At 44.3% G+C, this 10,039-nt stretch overlaps 1 protein-coding gene and 1 long non-coding RNA gene across 4 annotated transcripts; both read right to left on the reverse strand.

Moving 5' to 3' along the window:
- Positions 1 to 2,921: 2,921 nt before the first annotated feature.
- On the reverse strand, positions 2,922 to 9,049 carry LOC144784978 (uncharacterized). 3 transcript variants are annotated; one of them, XM_078664099.1, is made up of 3 exons: positions 3,944 to 9,049; positions 3,429 to 3,522; positions 2,922 to 3,313 (listed from the first exon to the last, which is right to left on the reverse strand). In XM_078664099.1, the coding sequence occupies exon 1, from the start codon at positions 7,407 to 7,409 to the stop codon at positions 6,396 to 6,398; it is 1,014 nt and encodes a 337-aa protein (XP_078520225.1). In that variant the 5' UTR covers positions 7,410 to 9,049; the 3' UTR covers positions 2,922 to 3,313; positions 3,429 to 3,522; positions 3,944 to 6,395. The 3 variants fall into 3 exon arrangements, with proteins under 3 accessions (XP_078520225.1, XP_078520224.1, XP_078520223.1); XM_078664098.1 differs by having other exon boundaries at positions 2,922 to 3,522; XM_078664097.1 differs by having other exon boundaries at positions 3,429 to 9,049.
- Positions 2,922 to 9,173, reverse strand: LOC144784979 (uncharacterized). Its single transcript, XR_013601736.1, has 2 exons — positions 9,043 to 9,173; positions 2,922 to 4,109 (listed from the first exon to the last, which is right to left on the reverse strand). It is a non-coding gene; the product is annotated as an uncharacterized LOC144784979 (long non-coding RNA).
- Between the last annotated feature and the right edge of the window lie 866 nt (positions 9,174 to 10,039).

Genomic DNA, 10,039 nt, shown 5'->3' on the forward strand with positions numbered 1-10,039 from the left:
CTCTCTGACATGTCACTCTGCTGACACTGGACACCGCCTCTCTGACATGTTACTCTGCTGACACTGGATGCCACCTCTCTGACATGTCACTCTGCTGACACTGGACACCGCCTCTCTGACATGTCACACTGCTGACACTGGACACCGCCTCTCTGACGTGTCACACTGCTGACACTGGACACCGCCTCTCTGACATGTCACACTGCTGACACTGGACACCGCCTCTCTGACATGTCACACTGCTGACACTGGATGCCACCTGTCTGACATGTCACTCTGCTGACACTGGACACCGCCTCTCTGACGTGTCACACTGCTGACACTGGACACCGCCTCTCTGATATGTCACTCTGCTCCTGGGGGATACCTGTTTCAAGCTAGCCTGGCTGATGAGGGGTGATAAGTAAATCCAAATCAGAGAACAAAGACTCTGCCCTATATGGTTCAATTCAGAGGCTCACAAAGAGTCCTTTACTAATAACATGCACCACTTCGAGCTCACTTGTCACGGACTGCACATTGAATTTTTGACGCACTTTCAGAATAAATATTTTTTATTTTCATTTTTCACAATAACAAAATGATGAAAAAGAGTGTTTAAAGACATCATCGTTTAAATAAATACATAACACAATATTGCACTTACAGTTAAGAAAAATACATAGCCCCCGGGCACCCTCTCATCTTTCATTCATATTTACAGACTCATTCCACTAGGTCATACTCACACATTCGATTCATCCATCCACATTCACACAATCCAAGGACCTCACGGCCTATCGCAGACAATTACACTGAGGTTGTCCTGCAGTATCCTCTCAGCAACATGCTGGGGGGAGATATGATATTGTTAGCAGGACCGATGTTCACCACGCCAAGGCGCGTTTCGGTGCCAAGCCCGATCTACGGCGGCACCTTCATCAGGGCATGTGTACGAAGGGGGGGCCACAACGGGGCAACTCAGTTTATTGCAGCCGTGACAATTCTGCGATGAACAAAAGAGAAACATCTTTTAAACTCATTTTATACAATTGCATTTTCGTTTTGCTTTTTTGTTTTTCAAACCGGATGGCACTATTATGTACATAACATGTTATTTATATACAAAATCACATCACATCACTTCATGATTATCCTATTTACCATCATATTGTGCAAAATTATAGTTCAAATCACAGAAAACATTGAAGCGAGCTAAAAGTAGTGCATCTAATTCAAGGCATTTCAAAACCGATGCCTTTTCTGATACATGATAAGCCCAATAGGGTCTTAAATACCTGGAATCCCAACAATGAAACAAAAATACATTCATCCAAGAAGAGGAGAATTAGAAAGAGTTCTAGACCAGACACTAAATACAATTAAGAATAATCCAAAGGAAAGCCCGAGTTCGGCAAACATGGGTGCTAAGGTATTTGTAACCACCCGTTGGTTCATTTCTAGTTTGGGTGTGCACAATCTACTAAGCCTTAAAACTGGAATATATACCTTGATTGTAGAGCGGCACAGGCAGAACAATCTACGTACTTTTGATGAAATACCGTCTATTTAGTCGAACAATAATGCAAGTTCAAGGGCGCTCTGGCGTAGGAGGGGAGAGGTGTGGCGCCGCGGCCAGGGCGGCTGACGCTGGAATCTGGGGACCACGGTTCGATCCCCGGCTCCGGCGGCAGGTTAGCCCAGCACCATGTGACTCTGGGCAATAGCTCGCTTAATCTTCCCGACGGCCCCCAGCGCCTAGAGACCCTTACTGGTGATTGTGCGCTTTACAAATGTGGACTTTACTTTACTTTAGGACAGGGAAACAGCATTTTTTGGGGGTTAGATTTAGGAAATTCAAATAGTTGGAAAACACAACAACGACTTCTGATTCTGAAGGGTCTTACCTATGGGCCCTGCGATACCTGGGCTACTTTCTTATAACACCTTCCAGCTGTTAATGCAGCGAGACAAGCACCTGGGGATATATATAAGGACGTTTATTTAAGATGGTGGATAGCCACAATGCTGTCTTTCAATAGTCAACATCCTAGTCTCGCGTTCACAACCCTAATAAAACACTTACCGGTCGAACGTATTTCAGGCTTCAACGTTTTTTCTTTCCTAGCGGTCGATAGTCATCGTGTACACGAGGGATGTAAAAGCCCAGCCAGGGCGGGCCAACTTCATTCAGTCCCAAGGATCTAAAAACATGAACAGTGAAGAATTATGGGGCATATTACCAAGCAATAGCGATAATTATCGCTATTGCTTGGTTAGAGAGAAAATGTTACCGCTAAGATGCGGCGATTTTTACCGCAGATAAACCTTGGTATTACCAAGGTTTATCGCAAATGCGATAAAAAACGGCCGCAATGCATGAATATCGCTGAAAAGTCAGCGATATTCATGCATTACCGAGCTAATGCTCTTAGCCATGTTATCCACCTGCCATTGGATAACATGGCTAAGAACTGCTCAGGGCAGGTGTTAGTTTATGGAGATATTCGCGCTTAGTGCAAATATCTCCAAACGTTGGTAATAGGAGATAGCGATGTTAGCGACTGTTTCCAGTCGCTAACATCTTGGCACGCCCACTTTGCATGTCATTAGTGATAAATATCACTGACATGCAAAGCGGGGCCCAAGATGGTCGCTATCTCCTACTAGCTGTCGCTAACTGGTGTTAGCGACAGCTAGGTAATAGGGATAATTTTATCTCCGCTTTCTTGGCTTTTAAAGCCAAAAAAGCGGAGATAAAACCCCTTGATAATATGCCCCTATATATTTTAACAAAGAACGTATCAGGACACAGTAAATACTGAGGCCTTTTAAAGAAGAGTGATACATATAGGTGGGGTCCCCGCAAGAGAGACGTGTTGTGTCTAACACACATCAACTATTATTTAGACAACTTAACAAAACAATAAATGCACGAGAAATCAAGGTACTGTAATTTATTATCAATACCATGAGGTAGTTGCAAAATCAAACATTTAGCCCCAAAGGAGGGAAAGGGGAGGGGAAGTGCTCGAAGAAGTGTAAGGTCAAGGAAAAGGTAAACACAGTTAAGAAAACAGGTGATGAGTACAAAAGTTACCAACACAATCATAATAATTCAAATACATAAGCCCAAAAATCAGGGCATACAATGAAGAGATATTTTGACAAAGAAACTTTCAGCGGACACACAGTCAATTTGAGAATGCAGAGGGCTTGTGCCGGAAGTCTAAGAAGAAAGCCGTCGACGTTTCGACCCTTATGTGTAGGCTACGTTCAATCCTTAGGCGGGGTCTTCATCAGGACATATGCAACCAGGAAGATTGGGGCAATCCTATCAGACAAATTAATAGTAGATTGGTAAATGTTAATTAAACAATGTGATATTACACTATAGCCCTATAAGTTAGACTATGGTGAAGAATTACAATGATAATTGAAGAAATTACCATGGAGTCGAGGCCCAACTGGGCTCAGGACGAGGAGATAGGATGGACTGTGCGGTAGTCGCAGGTCGATCACAGCGTAATTAATTCGCAAAAGCTGCAGAGGAGAGAGAGGACAACCAGTGGTCAAGCGGCCTTCCCATCGTCTATGTACTACTGGTTAAAAAACCAAATTACTTTATCAAGACCTGAATATTCTGGTACAAAAAAGGGGGGGTCAGGGAAGCTACTCGAATGCTGGAACTAGTGGGTAAAAATCACTGGATTTAAGGATCTATCTAATACTTTAAAACTATCCACAGAAAAATACAAGGCCCCAGTATGGCATACGGGGTCAAGGAGTCTATTGTCAGTTATACAAGTATTGAGCTGAGGCCAAGTATGATATTAATAGGGGACTCTGCATGGGCAAATATGATTGTAGGCAGACCCATGTCAAGGGCTAGCGATAGCCAGAGCACTCTTCAATTATATGAAACACACGGTATGTTTTACCCAATTACAAAAGCATAACATACCTGTGTGTAAATGAAGAGCGACGGGGGCGGAATAGTCCAACCGTCTTTCAAAAAACACTCGTCGGTGCCACGTAATCGGGTAATCAGCCTGTGTCCGATAGCTGGTAACCGGCGGGATTCGTGCTGCCAAACCGTCAGTCACGATAACGGATAAATCTATGGGGAACTGGAGAAAACGGTCAGGGGAAAGGATAGTGAATTACCAGGGTAAATTGCAAAAAAACGCACTGTTTAACACATACCCCATGGGATCAAAAGTGTCCGTGGACAGTAACTCCGCAACTCCCGCTACGCGGAGTTTAGGGGGCGGAGTCAGATAAAAAATCCCATTAAGGGAAAGGGAAGAGTTACTTGGAGAACTATACGATTGCTACTACATAGACCACACAATAAGAATTTTTTATCTTGATAGTGTGGTCTTCGTGTAACCATCTCACAGGAGGAAAATAAGTTTCAATAATTGTTTGATTGTGTGATTCATTACGGGCTCGGATAACGGTATAACAAAAAGATTTTTTTTACTAATGCATGCCGGAGTCTGCCCAAAGTTATACTGGTCATTTACGAACACTCAATTGGGAGATCGTGACACAATTACAAATACCCGCGCAACTCTCAAACATGAGGTTGAAAGCGGGTTGCTTTTCGTGAGAGCCCAAAATGAGAACAAAAGACATTTTATGTTAAGATGGTATAAACAGGATCATACAGACATCAGCATATTCCTATTACAAAATTCATTATAAGCCAAATCCTGAGGGAGATACTACCAGCATAATTCTAAATGCCCGCGCAACTCTCAAACATGAGGTTGAAGGCGGGTGGCTTATCGTGGGAGCCCAGAATATGGCGGAAAGTATTTTGAGATAGTACAGGAGCACACTGAGCATCAGCATATTCCCATTAGGATTCGTTATCTTATATACCAAACCTACAGGGTGTGTGACCCCATCTAATTTAGGATGGATCTCTGTAACCCCATCAACCCAGGGCCGGCAACTGTGCCAAACTGCTATCTTGCTCGTTAAGGCCATTTTTGATTTAGTCTAAGAGGGACATCCATTTAGATTCACGGGTGTTTAGTACTGTCAAGACATTACCTCCTCTTCTCCCCAGAGAGACCTTTTCAATGACAAACCATCTCAAATCTGAGACAGCATGCCCAGCCCTTTGCCAGTGTTCCACTAGCGGGGCACCCGCCACATTGCAGCGTAACCGGCTACTGTGGGACGATAGGCGTGACTTAATCTTCTGTTGTGTTTGACCCACATATACCTGTCTACATGGGCATTGGACAATGTAGATCAAACAACTCGAATTGCAATTCGTGTGATGTTTTAACTTGTAAGTCCTTCCGGTCAAAGGTCTTAGTCTGAATAGTGGTTTGACATGCTGAGCATGTACCGCATCTATAATGTCCCACCAATGGAGGCAGATTCCACAAACTTGTAAGAGTCGGTTGACTGACGGGTTTCAGATACGAGTGGACCACCATGTCCCGTATGTTTTTGGCCCTCTTAAAAGAATGAAGAGGGAACTGCGTTTGCTGTATCTCATCCGACACAAGAGACCAATTCTTGTTGATAATACGTTTGACTTCATTGCTCCGTGTGGAGAAAGTGGTTACACAGATGATCCGGTCCATTTCCGATTGGTTGGTAATTTCTGGATTCAACAGAATATCGCGTGGATTGTACCAGGCCCTTTTCCTTGCGCGTCTCACCATTCTAGCGGGGTAACTTCGGGAGATGAGGCGCTCACTTAAAACCTCAGATTCTTGGATGTAATTTCCACGGGTGGAGCAATTTCTCCTAATTCTAAGAAATTGGCCTACTGGGAGATTGTCTTTGAAACCTCGGGGGTGATGACTCCCATATTGCAGTAAGGAATTTCGCTCAGTTGGTTTCCTAAATAAAGTAGTTTGTAACCGATTGTCATCTACATAGATCGAAATATCCAAGAATGGAATCTTCTCATTGCTTGAATCCATCGTGAATTGGATATGGGGGTTTCTGGAGTTGAGCCAAACGTGAAACTCAAGAAGTAGTTCTTTGCTGCCTTCCCAGATACACAGAACATCATCTATGTATCTGACCCACAAAGTCAGGCTACTCTGAAAAGGGTTATTAGTGGAAAAAATATATTAATGTTCAAAATGATCCATGAAAATAATAGCCAGATTCGGAGCGAAGGTAGCCCCCATGGCTACCCCCTTCGTCTGCAAATAGAAATTTTCTTCGAAAATAAAGAAATTCTGTCTCATGGCAATACTCAGCAGCTCGAGTATAAAGTCTGTGGGAACCTGGACAGGTGCCGGTCGCTTGTCTAAGGCTTGTCTCATCACTTCCAAAGCATCAAGTTGAGGGATGCTGGTATAAAGCGAAACAATATCGCACGTCACCAAGAGTTCACTTCCTGGGTTGAATGGTCTTTCGTCAATGAGATTAATAGTTTATGTGGTATCACGAAGATACGCCTTAGTGTTGAGAGCAATCGGCTTTAGGAAAAAATCAACATATTTGCACAAAGGTTCTAACATAGACCCACAACCTGACACGATTGGGTGGCCAGGGGGACTCTCTAGGTTCTTATGTACCTTAGGTAAGGTATATATAGTAGCAAGTCGTGGAAACTTTTGATTGAGGAATTTGAATTCCTGCTCACTAAGAAAGCCAGCATCCAATCCTTTTTGTGTGGCTGCCAGAATAGTGGTGGCCAATTCACGTGAGGGGTCAGTAGATAATAACTGATAGCTTACTCCATCTGACAATTGTCTATAGATCTCTTCTTTGTATTTACAAAGGTCCTGAATGACAATTGCCCCACCTTTGTCGGCGGGCTTGATGACGAGCTCTTTGTTGTTGCACAGCTCCATTAATGCCTTTTTCTCTGTTTTGGGCAAATTCAATCTGACAAATTTACGTTGGTCCAATGTACGGTCCACTGCAAAGGTCACAATTTCTTCAAACGCCAAAATCTTATGGCTCATGGCATAAGTGGGTGGAAAGAAAGTGGAGGGTTCTCTGAGGCCGGTGATGGAACTACGTTGTCTAGTAGTTTGATTTCGGAAATAGTATCTTAACCTAATCTTCCTAAAAAATCTGTATAGTTCCGTTTTCAGCAGAAATGTATTGGGTGGAGCCGTGGGAACATAGGAAAGACCTCTGCTCAAAACTTTGATCTCTTCTTCGTCTAGATTGTGATTAGAGATGTTGATCACAGGGTTGGGGGATGACCTACTGCTATTAGGTGTGGTTGGTTCCCCAGTCTGATCTTGGATGGATGCCTGGTTCACCACCTGTAGGTATTCCTCCTGGTCGAAATTTCTCCGTGAACTTCGGGGCGAAAGGTGACTTGTTTCTGCTGTTTGCCTCTGTTGCCTTCCCAACCGCCAGGATTTTGTTGTTGTTGACCTCTCGCTTGACCTCTCATCCGAGGGTTGCCACGTCCTCGTGGGGGCCGCCATTGTCCGCGGCCTTGATCTAAAAAAGAGTGCTGGAATTGAGCAGGGTACTGCTGATATCCAAGCTCTTGAGGTGGGTAATTGTAAGAAGAACTGGGTCCTGCCTCCACGTCACTCCCAGAGCTGTAAGAGGAATCGGAAAATGTTGTAAAATTATGTCTTCCTCTGTAGCCACTATGAGTACGGTTGGTGAAACGCCCCTGGTTATCCTGCTTATAGTAGTCGGGCTGCAAGTACGGGTACACAGTTTTTTTATCAAAAAGTCTAAGGTCTCTAGCTAGCTTTTCCAATTTCTTGGTTTGGGCTGTTATATCAAATTCTTTGATGGTTGCTTATAAGTTATCTACGGCCTCCTTAGCTTTGGTAAGTGTGTTATCTCCCAAAATATCTGCTTTTAGGTCAGCAATTTCCTTACTCAGAGAGACAACTTGTTCCGCGGCAGTCTCAACCCCCAGCACCATACAGTGCCGGGAGCAATTGTTCGCCACGCAGCTGAAGCCCTCTTTTAAAGAAGAGAACAGCGAAAAATGATATGTTTTAACATGGTGTTTTGAAGACACAGTAAATCCCGGTGTCTGTCAAGCAGGGAAAGAACACAGGCCATGGAAAACAATATATTCCATAATAATGTTTTAGAACAGGTTGAATTTCAAGCATAAAAACATTCATAAAGGATATCTGTAGGTGGAAGGTGAAATTATCCCCTGTTTAATCGCTCGATGTCAGGGAAAGGCAGAGGCTCATTCAAGCGTGCGAATACTAGCTCATGATCGAGTTAGTTAGTTTGTATAGAGGGAACAAATACCTTAATCGAGCGGATATACTAGTGATAAAGGAGGGCCTGGGAGATAGAAGGGCTCAAAATCGAGATCTCAGGGATCAGAAGCTCACCTTCGGGTAATCTTTTCCGCATCCGATATTGCATCCGCAGCCGTGGTAATAACCGTCCGGCATCATTCCCGCTGTTTTTAAATCAAAAGGAGGCCACCCCTCCCTTCCCATCTATCCATACACTCGATCCGGATTGCGGGCGTGCCCCGGGAGGAGGAATATGCACCAAATACCCGGATCGGAGCCGAGGGAGGAGGGATTGTGAATGGAAAAAATTTACAAAATGACAACAGGGCAGGGCGCGGACTCTCAATACTGAATCATTACAGTAGCTGTGTCTGGGTGGGGATAAAACAGACCAGCAAGAAGACGGAATACAAGAACCCCACCCCTCCCCCCGCCCGGCTAGGGGCATACCGCAGTATAGCATTTAAGAAAAACAGAAGGAGAAAAAATTCGCGCCAACAAATGGGCACATAGTTAGGCAACAGCAACACAAATTCCAAAAGATTTCACATTTAGGGGAGCTTCATGGATATACAGTAAAAGGAGTATTATGAAATAATAGTGTAAAAGCATGGATATGGTTTCTTAGCCATGTGATACTTTAAAATAGATAAAATATATACAGACAAATATACATTGACTAACGTACTCAACTGGTGCTTCTAAATACGCCTACCCCGGTGTACCTGACCTAAGCCTAATACATGGGAGGGAGTAAGTAAGTAGCAGTTTAAGTTAAGTTTGGTTTGCCAAGAATCTGACTCAAGAATTCTCTGTAAGGGTTTAGTCAGTTCCGTACCTGGGTAATAGAAAGCAGGAGGTCTGGTATCTCGTTCTCAGGACTCGGTATCCCAGTCACCCGCGAGGGCAAGCCGGAAACGCCGGAGGCTGGATTTCTCGGGAGGAGAAAAGACAGCGTCTCTCTCAGCGCGTCAAAAGGGAGGGGCAGCGTCCGTGGGCTTCCTGCATCAGCTGGGCTCTCCGGCAAGTAGCACTGCTCCAAGCTCATCACCACCGTGTCTTTGCTTAGGGCAGCGTCGGTATATTTATACCTGAAAGGTGCCGAGTTTGACATAAGGATGGACATAATACGTCAGTAAGGATGTCATAAGAACTGGTCGTTCTTGCATTCTTTACAGGAGTTCTCGAACGAAATCAAAACAATAGCTGCGGGGGATTTCCCAGGTCTGCTGGTGGTTTGGTTTGTTTTGAGAACTCGGTGTGCTTTCTAGGGGGCTGGAGGAATAGTGCTTGCTTAATGTGACAGCATGCGCTATGACTTAATCTGAAAACGGGTTTCTGTGCCGTTGTATGGATATTAGTGATTTATTAACCGGACAAGGGTCAGAAATAGGAGTATCAATACAGATCCCTAGATAAACATACTACACTACGTCATGATCCCATTTGGCCCTTAACTGAACCAGGGTATCGGACATGTTATTGATAATTTTCTTATAAATCAATGATATGGCCTTTTCCAGCAAATTCCCGTCTAGCACTCTATCCTCGAATGAGGAGGACTCGGGGAGCAACTCTCCTCTGGGGAGCACGGCGAGTAAAGCGTGCCTAATTTGTGGGTACGAAAATACTCAGAGCCCGCCAGCTTGAAATCCTTTTGCAGCTGTGAAAAGGGAATGATATCGCCTGACTTCCACATATCTCCCACTTTGGATATACCAATGAGATCCCAGTGATCAAATCCCTTCGAGTAGATCAGCCTACCCAATCGCTCGTTATGCCAGAGTGGCGTGGCCTGTGTAATACTGCCTCCCCATCTCAAGCCCTTTGCGTCT

Source organism: Lissotriton helveticus, chromosome 10 (genome assembly GCF_964261635.1).
Source record: "Lissotriton helveticus chromosome 10, aLisHel1.1, whole genome shotgun sequence".
Classification (NCBI taxonomy): Eukaryota; Metazoa; Chordata; class Amphibia; order Caudata; family Salamandridae; genus Lissotriton; species Lissotriton helveticus.